The 14,197-nt window shown below is 59.0% G+C and overlaps 2 protein-coding genes across 17 annotated transcripts in view; both read right to left on the minus strand.

Annotated features, from left to right (window-relative positions):
* Window positions 1-144: 144 nt before the first annotated feature.
* RNF122 (ring finger protein 122) lies at window positions 145-8,040 on the minus strand. Of its 3 annotated transcripts, none has more exons than XM_037371473.1 (6): window positions 7,947-8,040; window positions 2,494-2,650; window positions 1,486-1,531; window positions 1,201-1,242; window positions 750-829; window positions 145-660 (listed from the first exon to the last, which is right to left on the minus strand). In XM_037371473.1, exons 1-6 carry the CDS (start codon window positions 7,969-7,971, stop codon window positions 546-548), a joined length of 465 nt encoding a protein of 154 aa, XP_037227370.1. In that variant the 5' UTR covers window positions 7,972-8,040; the 3' UTR covers window positions 145-545. The 3 variants fall into 3 exon arrangements, with proteins under 3 accessions (XP_037227370.1, XP_037227369.1, XP_037227371.1); XM_037371472.1 differs by having other exon boundaries at window positions 750-832; XM_037371474.1 differs by lacking the exon at window positions 1,201-1,242 and having other exon boundaries at window positions 750-832.
* Window positions 8,041-10,358: 2,318 nt separating this feature from the next.
* DUSP26 (dual specificity phosphatase 26) overlaps window positions 10,359-14,197 on the minus strand; it is a 41,452-nt gene continuing 37,613 nt past the window's right edge. For 13 of the 14 annotated variants that reach the window (XM_037371465.1, XM_037371464.1, XM_037371462.1 and 10 more), the window contains 3 exons: window positions 12,145-12,417; window positions 11,552-11,760; window positions 10,359-11,140 (listed from right to left, as the gene is read on the minus strand). In XM_037371465.1, the coding sequence (XP_037227362.1) occupies window positions 10,941-11,140; window positions 11,552-11,760; window positions 12,145-12,323 (588 nt within the window). In that variant the 5' untranslated portion in view covers window positions 12,324-12,417 and the 3' untranslated portion in view covers window positions 10,359-10,940. Of the gene's footprint in view, window positions 11,141-11,551; window positions 11,761-12,144; window positions 12,418-12,513; window positions 12,634-14,197 lie in introns of all 14 variants that reach the window. The other variant, XM_037371467.1, reaches the window with a different exon arrangement.

A 14,197-nucleotide genomic window follows, 5' to 3' on the forward strand; every position in this document is an offset into this window, starting at 1 on the left:
GGAGCAGCAGGGCCTGTTTTGGGGCTATTTCAGGCCTTTTTGGTAACTCCCCAGACTGTGGAGGGGGGGCCTGGCCGCCCCCAGCTCCCTGCGCCGCAGTGGCTCCTTACCGCAGCCCCGCAAGTGCACACGCCTCAGACCAGCTGAGAAACGATCCATTTATTCACCATTTTACACAAAACTACATCCCGCTGCCGTGGTGCGGGGAGCCAAGAGTCCAGAAGGGACCAGGTACAAAAACGCCCCCTGGAGTAGCGGGGGAATGGGAGTGGGGGGCAGCCCCCCAGCAGCCCACCCAGGGGGTCATGGCTCCACATGGAGCACAACTGTGGTGACATATAAAAACCAAACACCCTCCCTCCCCACCCCTGCCCCTGCAAAAAAACCCCAACAACAAAGCAATGACCTGCAAGTTAAAAATCCCAACTTGGAAATCCCAGATCCTTCGGGATGACCTGTGGGACCCCTGGGATGCGCAGGGCTGGGCGATGCCACGCGTGGGAGCCATGGTCCCGCAGAATTTGGCCAGCAAGGAGCAGGGCTGCTCACACCAGCTCGTCCAGGAGGGTGCCGATGCCAGCGCGGGGCTGTGCCGGACCCGCCATGGGCTTGTTGCACATGGGGCAAACACAGCGCACCTCCAGCCACTTGACCAGGCACCTGCAGGGCAGAAACATGGGAGGATGCAAACCCCCACCCGAAATCTCCCCTCCCGGCACCCCTCCACTGGCTGCCGCGGCCGTACTCACTTTCTGTGGAAGGCGTGCTGGCACGGCAGCACCCCCAGCTCCTCCTTCACCTTAAAATCTTCCAGGCAGACGGCGCAGGTCTGCTGTAGGAGGCAAGAGGGAGGGTGAAAGGGGGGTGCGAACACATGGGACCCAGCATGATGCCCACGCGTGGCACTGCTCCCACTAGAAATGCTGTGGCTGGGGAAATCCCGCTGCTGTGGTGCCTCTTCCCGGGTATTTCCAGCCGGGAGTTGAGTCTGGTTCCCAAACCGCCCCCGGGGAGGGGGTTTCCCTCCCAATTCCCAGCCCAGCACTGTTGCTCCCCAGCTGTGTAGTGCCAGCACATCCCCATCCCGGCCTTGCTCTGCTTGTGAGCTGCCTTCAACCCCATGCAGCAGAGGGGACATGCCCCAGAGCATCATCCTCATTAGCTCCAATTCCATCCCAACCCAGACGAGGTACTGCTCACCCCATGCACGTTCAGCCTCCGGGCATCACCTTTCAAAACCACCTGAAGGAGAAAAGGAGGCAGAGGATTTAAAACCAGGAGGAATTTTTGCCTGAAGCCCCACAGGAGCTGAACCGAGCCGGGCAGCTCGAGCCCAGGCGCAGCGTGTGCCATCACACCGCTTTTGAATGCACCCAGCTGGGATGAGCAGCATCGGTCTCCGCGGCATCCCCACCTGCCTGCACCCACGTCCCGCTTGGCCCTGAATCACCGCGGGTATGTGCAGAAAATAACCATTGACTTTACCTCCTTGTACCCAAACCGCTCGCTCTGAGCCTGGTGCCGCAGTTTGCTGGAGAGGGGGAGAAAAAGGCACCATGAGTTTTACAGCATCCTCAAGGGTCATGTCTGAACAGCACTGCCAAAAATATCAGGTGGCACTTGGAATCATGGCAACAAACGCACCTTCCCAAGTGGGATTTGGGGATAAGCAGAGCAGCTTGTGCTGCAGGAGCAGCATGGCCACGAGCAGGACCAGCCTGAAGCCATGCCCTGGGCAAAGCTGCTCCCGCAGCCCTGGGCGTCCCGTGCTGCCCCCAGCACCAGCAGGAATCGGCAGCAGGGAGCGATAAGGGCCGGCAGCCAGCATGCCCGATTGTTTGCCTTAGGAAGTCATTTGCGGTGCAGGAAACGATGTATTTCCAGCGCTTGCCCACCGGCAGCTCCCAGCCCTGCTGTGACCTTGGCTGGGGCGAGGGCGCTGGGGAAAACCGTCTGGCAGAGAAACCCAGCAAGACCCAAGGACAAGCGGACGCTTGTAGCAGAGCTTCTCCTCCAGCTGAGGCACAGAGACCGGCTTCCACAGTCCCAAAAATCACTGAGAGATGCACAGGACATTGCTGGAGCCAGGACATCCCGCAGGGAAGGACTGAGCCACCCTGGGCCCTGCAGAAACACCAGCTGCTGCCTCGGCTTTGGATTTAAAAATAGCCCTCCCTGAACAGGGACTGTAATGTAAAGACACATCCTCTCCCATGCAGCACCACTCCTTCCCTGCCCGACACAATGCATCCCTCTGCGTGGTCCCCTGAAAAACAAGAGCCCCTTCCTGCATTTCCTGCCCTGCTGGGGCCGCAGGGGACTGCGGGGACCACGACTGCGCCTGGCCTGAGCACGGCGGGTGGCCGGCCCCGCTCCTCAGGGCAGATCCTTACAGCGAGTGGCTCCCATCTTACGGGACAAAAGAACAGGGTGCTGGGAAGGGCTGGGGATGCCCCGGGGACACCGACCCACCACCACAGCCCCCCAGCTCACCTGATGAAGTAGCAGCAGAAGATGAGACTGAGCACGAAGACAAAGATGCCGGTGCCAAAAATGACCATGTAGATGTTCAGTGGCAGGTCCTGGAACGTGATGGGAGGCATCGCGCAGGGTTTACTGGTGTAAATCAGCCCCAGACTGCAGGAGCACCCTTTGGGGGGAAGAGAAAAGTCAGCGTTTAGGATGGAAAAGGGGAAAAAGAGGTGAAGCAGGTGTGCTGTGCGAGCAGAAAGAGCTGGGCTGACTCTGTCCCCTCCGGAGTCCGCAGAGCGGGCAGAAACCAATGCCAAGACATCGTCTCGTGGCCTGTGAGTTGGAGATCTCCCCAGGAAGAGCAGCAGCCCCGTAGAGCCACTCAGTGCGGCACAGACAGCAGACATCACTGCATTTCTACAGTCACGAACCCTTCTCCAGCAGCACAAACGTACCCCAGGCAGAATGCAGGCATCTGGGAGAAAAGAAGGCCCCATGCTTTCATCTCCAGAGAACTACATGGAGGCTGGAAGGGGATTTAGGGAAGGACAGAGCAAAAAAAGATCTTGAAAAACAAGAACAGTTGGCATCTGTCATTGCTCTGTGGGAGCCAGAAAGAGCAAGTGGCTGGTTCATCCTCGGTGCTCTGAGAACTGCCGGGGCCCTGCAGCCTGGTGCCAGGAGCACATTCAGCACCACACTGACTGAAACCCCTTTCTGAATAAAACCACGGGCGCCAGCACACACCAGCCACGCGGCGCTGCCTGGGCCACTCGCTGTGAGTCTGGCACCACAGGGGAAACGCAGAGGAGGATGTCACGCAGAGCCGGTGACAGCGTGGCCACCCCAGAAGGGTCCCCATCTGAGTGAGGGAGAAAGCACGGGAATACCAGACCCACTGACACTGCCTCTGCTGGGAGCTGATGCAAAGTCAGGCTCCGGCACTAAATAAGCACCACTTTTTATGTCTCAAAATCATGCTGACCCCCCAAGAGCCAGAGCTTTGATTTCTCATCAGATCTCACTCAGACAGGACTTTAAAGGAGAGCAACCCCCAAGCCCCATCTGTGCTCCACGGAGCATCTCCCCCCACCCCTTCCGCTCAGCACCCCCTGTTCCCACGCTGCGCAATCTCATCAAAAAGCTCCTACAGAAACACTTCTGGGTTTAATTAGAGCCCACTAAAATCCTCTGCCTGTTTCTCATGAGAGGATGAAATTTGCTCTCCACCACAGAGACCAGAGACAGGAAGAGAGCAGGCTGCAGAAACCTCAGCACAAGCAGTGAGAACCCAGGTTCGGTCTGTCTGGATTCCTCCCTGCTGCGACGGGCAGAGACGGCACCAGCACGGGCTCCGTTACAGCTGCTGGAGAGGCCTGGGACAGCTGGGCAGCAAGGGGAGCCCAGGCAGGGTGGGCAGGCAGCGCTCCTGGGGTGACATCCTGCCCTGGGACGCTCAGTTCCCGACTATCCACTGCTTTGCGGTGCGCTTTGAGTGTATGTGCCACATTGATGCAATGGCCAAAGCCACCGTGGCCAGAGAAGCACTCGGTTTGCTGCTGGTAGCTGGAGCAGGCACTAGGCGAGAGTCTGGACCACGGGAAACGGGATTTTCCTGCTGCAGAGGGCTGAGACACTTGCTGATCTTTGCCTCATGTAATCACCGGAGACAATTCATCAGTCACCTCATCTACGGAGCAAGAAAGGGAGGATTTCTTTGTCCTCTTCTCCCAGCCTTCTGCTTTTGAGACCACCAGGTGCAGGAAAAGACAATAGGAAACGTTTGGGGTTTTTTTTTTCCATTTCCCTGCTGGAAATGATTGAGAAATGCTCCAAAGAAAATCCACCAACAAGTATATTGGCTCTGAAAAAAACCACCAAGCAACTAAATGATGTAATGCTGGGGCACAGGGTGGTGGGACACAGGCTGCAGAGCAGCTGTTGATGGGACGGACGAAGCCTCATTCAATGCTGGCCAAACAACACGCGGCGAGTTGTGGTAACAATAACGGGTCACAAGAGAAACAATAACGCTGCCTACGTGTATTTCAAACTGAGAGCTATTCCAAGAATCTGCTGAAAAGCACCAGCCATTCCCCTCTGTGCCACCAGAGCTGCGGTGACAGAAACAGCCCAAACCTGAGCTACAGCCCCATGAGAGGTGAGGGGAGAGGGGCCCGAAGGGCTGCTGCCCCCCACAGCGAGCATTTGCTCTGTGTATCCTGCAGCTCATTGCCAGCCAGCCTGGGATGACGTGGACCACCCCTGACAAGATGGAAAAGCCCTTGTCTGAGGGTAGCAGGAGGAGAACCAGCTCTGCAGAGAGCAGGGAAAGGCTGGGATGTGCATCCCAGAGGTTTTCCAGGAGATGGGCTGGGAAGGAGAGCCCCAAGGGAGACAAACCCTGCCAATCCCATGTTAACCTCCCCAGCAAATCCTTCTGCGCTCATCTTAAGGGGCTCAAACCCCAGCGTACGAACTCCTGAACATCACACCCAGACATCACTCCTCTGCGTGGAGTTGTCCCTACGGTCCCCACGCTCTGCCCAGCTGCACCCCATCCCATGGGGCAGAAATCATATTCCCTGACCCCGCAAGGTGCTTACTGAGCACTGCTCCTTGTTAGACACCCCAGTTCCCCACAGGTGGCAACACCTGAGTGTAAAGGCCACATGGGTGCGGAGAGACAGGCAGTCAAACCAGCAGCAGGGAAAAAACAGGTGGAAGAAGAGATGCTGTAACTTGCAGCCCTGTACCAGACGAAGCAGAGAGGAGCCAGTCTATGTCCCTGCCAGCCACAACACAGCTGGCAAGGCTAATTTTAGACTCACCAGCTTAGCAAGGGTCATTCCTGTCAAACAGGCTTTCAAGAATTCATGAGCTCCAGGCTGCGGTGCCGAAAAGTGAGTGTGGCTCCGGGGAAGCGCCCTTTGCTGGCCAGGGAGCAGCCATCGGCTCAGCTGAGATAAGAAGGTCCTGCCAGGGCAAGCCCTCGAGCCGTGGGTCTCAGCCAGGCAGTGCAGCTCCTGAGCCCAGCCTCCCCCAAAAGCAAGGTCCTCCCCACCCCAGCCAGCCCCTTCCCCTCCCACTCCTCCCCACCAGCGCTCATCAACATGGTGGGTGCATTGGCTGAGCGATGGTTTTGATTAGCGCAACCCCCTTCGCTCGACAAAGGCATTCGTATTTTTAGTTCAAGGGAAATGGATCAAATCTGGGTTTAACCAACACGAAATGAAGATCTGATGGGCACCAAACCCAAACCAAAATAACCCATTTCCCAGCTTAAATCTACCAGTTTTGTACCTGAAACCGGAATCGCTGAAGGCAGTGTGCTGCAACAGTTATTTAGTTGAAAAACGAGAAAAGAGGGATCACTAGAGAGCTGGGAAAGTGCCCACAGACCACGCTGCCTTTCTGGACTCTCACTACCAGAAGGATGCTCGGAAAGGGGGTTCATTTTGCCAGCAAAGCGTTCTTCATGCGGACTGTGAAACCTCCCCTTTGTAAGCAGAAGCGGCAAAGACGCAGTTTGACCTGTTGACGCTGTGGGTTGCAGCTCCTCCTCCTCCTCCCCGCACGCACAGCTCGCTGGCAGATTTAAGCGCTGAGCTGGCCTCAGTACCCCTGCTGCAAGCTGCGGGGAGGCTGTGCAGCGCCTCCAGTTGCGGTGGCTGACAGGGTGACCCCAGCCCTGCTCCCTCCCCCCATGCCAAACCCCGCAACACGACTTCAACCGTCACAACCCCGCTAACAACCGGCTGACACCTCTGTGAGCGCAGCCCCTCGTGCTCCAGCGATGCCGCGTGGTCTGCCCCTCCGGACACAACAGTTTGCAGTATTTTGCAGTATTTCAAGTCAGGACAGACACAAGTTTCAGCCCGCACTGTGCAGGCACGGGATTTTTGCTGAGCAGAGCTTCTCCCTCACCCCAATTCTTGTTCAATAAAACAAATGGAAAACTCAGCAGGTCATTAAATAAAACCATTCTTTCTACTCCCACACAAAAGCTGTGGGCTTTGCATCAGAAAACTGAACGCAGCTTCCATATAATTTTTGCTGTGATGCTGGAATAGGCTTCCTGCAACAGCTGCCCCAAAGCCAAGCAGCTCTCTGTGGGGGCTCCCTGGCTCCCCCCAGTTACCTGGCTCGTGCCCCGTGGCTGCAGAATCCCCCGAGCCACTGCGCAGCAACAGGAGGAAAAACCGTGATGCAGAAGAGGAGCCGAAACGCCAAGGCAGCACAGTATACACCGTCTACTGAGACATTCTGAATACACCTACTTAGGTTGAAAATGTGATTTCCTTACTGGGTCTCAGACTTACTTACATCGACGGCCTCAGTCCTGCACAGGTCCTTAGCGGCGCACAGACAGGCAATTTTGCTGGACTCTGCTGATTTTAAATATTTGTGAGCTTGGGGCTTAAAGCCAAAAAGTACAAGTCAGATGCCCACGGCTGGTCTCCCAAACCCACGCCTCGGCCTTGGAACAAGGGTGGGCTCTGTTCTCCGTGTTTCCCAAAGCCCGTGCCTTGGGAAGCTGGCGAGCGCTGCGGCTGCTCAGAGCCTCTACAAGCCAAGTCCCTCTTATTTAGGATGTTTCTTCAGCACAGCCAAGTTTGCATTTTCTGCTGCGGAGCTTTTCCTTGCACCCCGTTTAATGGAAACCCATACCCTCACCACATGGCCAGGGCTAACCGCCTGCGGGACCGGCAGCTCCTTATCCCCCAAGCTGCACAAGAGCACACAAGGTATGTGTTACAGCGGAGGAAGCCACTGGTTGCATTATATTTAGCTTCAAAGGCTGTAACCCTTTCATAAATTAAAATAACCCAGCCTTTGTTGCTCAGGCAGGGCTTTGATGGTGGAATTCCCAGCGCAGCTTCTCAACTACTTAGCCATAAAAATAAACCACTTCTCATTTAAACCAAAACCCCCTCAACATGTGCAAACTCAGTTCCACGTTCCTGAGAGTTTCCTACAGCGAACACGAGAGTGAGGAGCCAGGGCCTCGTCTGGGGTCCTTAAAAATAAGTTTATTCCACTTCTGCGGACACATGAAAGAGGGTTGGGGGGTTTTGGGGGTTTGTTTTTCATTGCAATCAGCAGCCGACGCGAGAGCATGGCAAAGCCATTCGGCCCTCGGCTTTATTGCTGGGCACTGAGCAGGGCTGGCTGCTCTGGCAGCAGAAGCGCTTCCCCGGCTCAGCCCCGCGCCGGCAGCCCCCGGGTGGGGGCCAGGGGCCGGGGACCCCGACGCGCCCCGCACCGCTGGGAGCGGGGACCGGGGTGGGGCGAGCAGGGACCACCCGGGAGGCGAGACCCCCCCCGAGCCGCACGGGGCGGCGGGAGCGCCCGCTCCCCCCGCCCCACGGCCCCGCAGCGCCCCCCGCCCCGGGCAGAGGGAGGGGAGCGGGACCCCCCATCGCCCCCCCCAGCCCCCCCGCAGCCCCCGGCCGCCCCCCGCCCGCGCTCACCGTTGCACCACTGGAAGGGGGGCATCCGGGAGCCGCTCCGCGGGGCCGGGCCGGCTCCGCCGTGCAGGGCGCGGGGCCATGGCCGGGAGCGGGGCTGGGCCGGGCTGGGCTGGGCCGGGCGGCCGGGAGCGGCCTGCCCGCAAACCCCGCCCCGGCCCCCCCGCAGCCGCCCCCGGGGCCGCCCCCGCGGCGGGCGCAGCGCCCGGCACCTCGGGCCGGCCCGGGAGGGGGGGGCATGTCCCGGCTGGGAGGGTCGCACACGGGTGGTTTAGAGGCGACAGAAGAAATTCTGTGCGCGGGGGGCGGCGGGACACGGGCGCAGGTTGCCCATGGGGGTGGTCGATGCCCCATCCCTGGAAACGTTCCAGGTCAGGTTGGATGGGGCTCTGACAACCTGATGGAGTCCAAGATGTCCCAGCTCGCTGCGGGGGGTTGGACCAGACGGCCTCTAAATGAGGTCCCTGCCAACCCAAACTGTTCTATCATTCCACCTAGCTTCCAACCCTGCACATTTTCGTGATCCTCAGTCCTGCCGCCCGCACCCCCAGGGGTGCGTGCACCCGCGAGGCACCCTCCTGCCATGCGTGTGCCCGTGAAACGCACGCAGGCAATGGGCCGTGCTCCAGCGCAGCCCCATGGCCCGGCAGAACCGCTCTGCCCTGGCCCAGGTTTGGATGACGGGCCGCACGGGCCGCCTGGCGGGAGCCCAGCCCGTCCCTGTGGACGCACCAGCCCTCTGGGGGAGCCTCCCAGGAGGCACCGAGCCACCTTGTGCAGGGATGGTTTGGGACACGGTCACCATCTCCACCCAAGCTGTGGACCCTGCAGGTGACCAGTGACCACGAGGGCAGCGTGGTGCTGCAAAATGGCTCCCCGTGCCCCCGCATGCCCCATGTCAGGGATGACAGCATCGTGGGCTCCACATGTCCTCGCCAGCAACAGCTCCAAGGATTGGGCAGGTTTCTGCTGCCAGTGGCTGGGGCTGTGCTGCCAGCCCTCCTGAAACCAGGGAACGTTCCCACACCATGCTTTGATCTCCCAACACACGTGCCTGACCGCTGCAGGCACACAGTGAGGTACGGCACACCGCTGGCTCCGTCAGTGATTTTGCTCACTGGATTAGTTTGCTGATCCTCCAAACACAACCCCCCCCGCGTGCTCAGAGCCTCCCTGATCCCAGCTTTGTCAAACAACGGCCACGCTCTGCATTCAGGGGCCGACTGGCAGCAGGCTGCAGAAAGGGAGCTGCGCAGCAGCAAGGAGCACAAAGCAGAATTGCAAAATCCGACAGGAGGCATTTCACACCCCCCAGGCCCTTGTCAAGCTGCAATCCTCACCACCAAACCTTCTGGCACACCCGACAGTGCCGGCAGCACCCAGCGTCGCTGCAGAGCACGACCAGCCCCTGTGCATTGCCCAACACCAGTTCCTCCTTGCCTCGGTGTCTGCAGCCCTTGCTCGGCGTAACCTTAGCCCCGCTGCCGTCCGTCGATCTGTTCTGTCTGCCAGCGCCTTTCTGGGATGATGCTGTGCCCTGAGCACCCCCGTGGCACCTCAGGGGCCTGTAAGACAGAGACCCCCGCCCAGGAGCTGGGCAACACACACTGAGTGCACAGCTGCTGCAAATGAGTTTGCTCTCCCTATTGCACCTGAGCTACAGGCAGCCGTTCCGCGGAGCAGGATGGCGCGGGCCACCAGGCAGCAGTGACGGGGTGCTCCAGCACGGGCCTTGGCGCGCCCCAAGCCCAGCAGCTCACCCTGCATGGCCATCGGGCCCCTCTCACAACGTGTTTACGAGGTCTCGGCACAACATACAGCTGCAGCCGAGCGCTGCTTCACGTGCTCTCAGGAAGCGGAGGAAGAATGGGGCTATAATAAGAGCAGGCAGACAATGGGCGCTGGCAGCGTGCAGAGGCGGCCCAGCACCCGCGGGGCCACCCAGCACCCATGTGGCTGGTGCCACCATGGACAATGGCTCCTGGTCCTGGCCACCCTCCTGGGGCTCGGCTCGCCCATCCCCTCTGCAAGCCGCAGGGGTGCTGCTCCCAGCGGACAGCCGGCCCTCCGGCACGCCTGGGTGGCTAGCTAGCCTGGTGCCTGCTTGCCTTTGGGAGACCGACATCGCCACCTTGTGATGGATGGCAACCCTGGTGACCACCAGCCCAGCCCTGCTTTTCACCGGGAGCCCCCCTTTCTGTCCCCAGTGCTGGAAAAGAAACGCGGCAGGGAGGTCCGGCACAGGCACTGGCCACCAGCGGGGTCTGACAGATCCAGCTCCTGGGCTGAGAGACTGGGAGGGCTCAGGTCCATCTCAGCCCGGCGCACCTGGGGTGTCGCTCTCCCACCGCCTCTGGAGACAGATCCCAGCCCGAACACGTAAAGGCTGTCCCAAAGCACACATGGAGCGGCCAGGCTTTTTCCTTAGCGCTGTCTTTATTCGTACAGGTTAACACTAGGCATGGAGGACATCCAAACACTACGACAAAAGGCCTGTTCGCCCGAGCTCACACACCAGACCGATTTCACATGGCTACACAGACCAAAAATGAATGGGAAACAAGACAAGGGACACGCAGAGCTTCAGTCTCCTGGGAAGGTGGGACAGGACTGGCTAGGCAAATGCATCCACCACGCGGGAGAATGAAGCCTTGAAGGCTTCCCGGAGCCAACAGGGGTAGAGTAACCTGTAACATGGGGCTGAGTCCCTCCGGAGGCATCTCGGAGCGAGTAGAGGCTGGGAAGGAGGCTATACGTTAGGCCCACCTAGGTGGCCAGACTGCAGGTTGAGGGCCTATGCTTTACCACTAGGAATAGCTCGCATGTCTGGGACCCCCTTAGCTGAGGGGGAGGCCCAGGGGCTAGCTGCGTGTGACCCATTAGCTGCCAAGCGTCTGCGCCGGGAGGAAAGCCCCCTCTCTGCCACTCAGCGGGCATCAGGGTCAAGTGAGCACCGCACACACGATGCTCCCACCACACAGCTCCTCTTGTCCTCCTTCACGCGCTCCTCTTCAGCCTCAGGGCATTGTCCAGGGCGACCAGCTGGCGCAAGAAACCCCGGTTGGGGATGATACCGCGGTGGTCCTTGACGGTCTTTATGGCTTCTACAAGGGGCATGTGGTGGCGGATCATGAGGTAGGCGAGGACCAAGGTGGCCGACCTGCTCACCCCGACAGCACAGTGCACAAGGATCCTTCCTGGGGGTGAAACACAGGGGCTGTGTCACAGCAGACCAAATATCCCAAAGGAGCGAGGACCCAGAGATTTGCCATGGTGCATCCTGGAGCCCATGGTGGCTCAGCCGCGCAGCCTCCGGGCTCGGGTGCAGGGCCTCTGTTACAGCAGGGCTGCGCTGCACTGGGGTCCCCCTCCTGGCAAAGGGTTCCAGTGTATCGTGATCTCCCCAAACAGACCAAATAGGACCAGCACTGGGGGGGCAGTGCTCTCACCTAGCCTGCTCCCTCTTTGGAGACACCATGCCAGGCTAGAAATACTTCTGTTTTCTAGGATGCTTAGCAATAGGATGCCAGTCCAGCTTCCCATCTCCCCGAGGCAGTTTCTTCCCATCCCAGCTCCCCACTTCTCTCCCAGAAATCTTTACCACCAACCTTCGTTCAGCGCTTGGTGGATGAAGTCAGCTGCAGGATAAAAGTAGGGGCTCATGTCGAAGGAAGGCGAGTCATGGGCCTCGATGCCCAGGTAGCGGATGCCCGTGCCCTCATAGTACTCGGCACCCCCCCTCCACTTGCTGTGCGAAGCGTTGAGGATGTGGGTGATGCGCAGGTGAGCCAGCTCGCGCCGGTTGGCTGCTATATCTCTGCAGAGAATAAGAAACAGTGCGGAGGTGCACAAGCTTAGTTAAAGTTTCCAAGGACAGTGTAAGGGATGGAGGATAAGAACAGAGCCAAACAGTTACATTTGAGAAAGCTGGGTGCAAAGGAAGAGTGCCAGACTGGTAATATTCCTGAACTTTAAGTCAGTCTCACAGTCCCCGACTCCACGGGCACTCCACCTCCGCCTGCCGCACCACAGCAATGCTCTGAACGCTCCACACCGCCGTGCTTATGACCTTCCTCCTCCTTCGTATCACAACCACCATGTCCTCCTCTCCCCCACATTTCCCAGCCTCTCCCTCCCAGATTTCCCCATTTCACAAAAATACCCCTGAACCCCCCAGTTCCTGCCCCCTTCCAATACATACTGATCGCCCAGGTAGAGTCCCGGCCAGACCTCATCAGCATGATTACAGGCTGTCTTTCCCGTGTACAGCAACCTTTCAAGCTCAAAGACGCTGAGGATGGGGTGGTTGTTGCGCTCTTCCCGTGAGCCACGGCTTGGTGACCTGGTGCCATTCCTGGAGAACCTGGACAGGAAAGCCATTGGGGCTGCCGAGACCCACAAGGCATACCTGTGGGTTCGTGAAGGCCGGAGAGTGGCCTGGAGGTCACTTCTGCTGCTGCTGCCACCCACGGTCCTGTCATGGAAGCAGTGGAGATGCCATTAGAAGAACTGGGGACCTCTCACTCCACCCCTTTTGCAGAAATACTGGCCCAAAGCAGCCAGTTCTCACCTTCCAGGTGAGAGGGCTGTGTCAAGTCAGCTACCCAGTGGTTCCCAGTGTGAGACAGAGCATCACCTGCACTCCCTTCCAAGAAGCAATACCGCTGGGGAGAAGTTGATGATGCCAGGGCTGGAGAGGGAAGCCAGAAAGGCAGCCAGATTGCTGACTCTCCACAGACAGAGGTTTTGCTCCAGCCCCATGACTTTGGGTCGAGGCCACATTGGCAGGAGATGTTCTACACAGGACCACCTTCCTTCCGAGCTGGCTCTGGGGCTTTGCCTGCCAGCGGGACAATGCCAGCTCGAGAACTGATGCTGCCAACCTGCGATCAGAAGCAACGAAAGGCGGCCAGGTCTGGGCAAGCCACCAGGGCTGGGGAGGAAAAGCCCCCAAACAGGTGGAGGATTCCATATGGCACCGCACAGAGTCTGGCCAGGACCCAGACTCCTATGGACCAGGCACAAAAACTTGCAGGGAGAGAGAGGCAGGATTAACCCCTCCAAATACAGCAGTCCTGCTGCTGCGTTTGAACATTCGGGACTGGTTTGGGGTGGGAAGAGTTAATTTCAGGGGATGAGAAAGCTCATTTTACTGAGCAGATCCTCTAGGACATATCTCTGCTCTCAAACCTTTAGATCACACCGATACTTGTCACACATCTGCAAGAAACCTCCCTGGACAGCCTTACCCACGTGGAGCAGTCAGCAGTCCCCGCAGCCAGATGTTCAGCACAGCTGCTTTTTTTTGCTTGTTTGCTGCTGCCCCAGTGACAGACCGGCACCCCCAACATGAGAACAGGATTCTCTTTCCCACCATCACTGCCGCTGCCCTGAGCTGTGCTGGAAGGTGTGCGGAGAGCATCCCACCACAGCCCCCCCGCAGCAGCTCAGCGCTGGCCGCTTGTCTCTGGGGCCCGGGGGAGGAAACGCAGCGACCTCGGGCTGGCCAGGCTGGGTCAGAGCCCGCCTGTCCGCCTTGACATCTCGCCTAAGGTGCGGGCCAGCGGCCAACGGTGCAGAAGCAAGAAGCTTCCAGCCATTTCTTGGCAATGGGCAGAGGAGGAAAACATTGCAAGGGCATGGGGGAGCTCAGCAGGAGCCCAGAGAGACTCACGGATGTCTCCATCCCTGCTCCGTGTTCCAGGGTGGCAGTTCAGACCCTGCCTGGTGTCCTGGGGCACTGCACAGGACAGGTCATCCCTGCTCGCGCTGCTCGTCCCTGGCACCCAGCACCCCACGCTCCCCCAGCACGGGGTACGGGCCCGCTCTCGCCCTGACATACCTCCCCTGCCCCGATGAATTTAGGACTCCGTCACACTGGGAATCCAGACTTGGCAGACCCCACCTGGGAAAGGCACTCGGCATGGCCATGTGCCGGGGCCCTTAAACCTTGTGTGACCTTGGCTGCAGCACAGCCACATGCCACCAGCCCCGGGCAGCGTTAAGAAGCAAACAGCAGAAGGGTCTGAAAAAAGCAACTGAATCATCAGTATAAGGCTGTAACTAGCCAAATAGCAGACCCTCTCATTGCTACAGCTGGCTGGGAAAATCACAATCCACACCTATCCTGGGATGCAGCTCCAGAAACCTCAGGCCCAAAGCTGGCTTCCAGCATCCCACCCCCAACACACCACCAGGCCAGCACCCCTGAAGTGCTTCAGGGGAAGAGAAACTGCCCCACATCCAAGAGCTCA

This window comes from Falco rusticolus, chromosome 20 (assembly GCF_015220075.1).
Source record: "Falco rusticolus isolate bFalRus1 chromosome 20, bFalRus1.pri, whole genome shotgun sequence".
Taxonomy (NCBI): domain Eukaryota; kingdom Metazoa; phylum Chordata; class Aves; order Falconiformes; family Falconidae; genus Falco; species Falco rusticolus.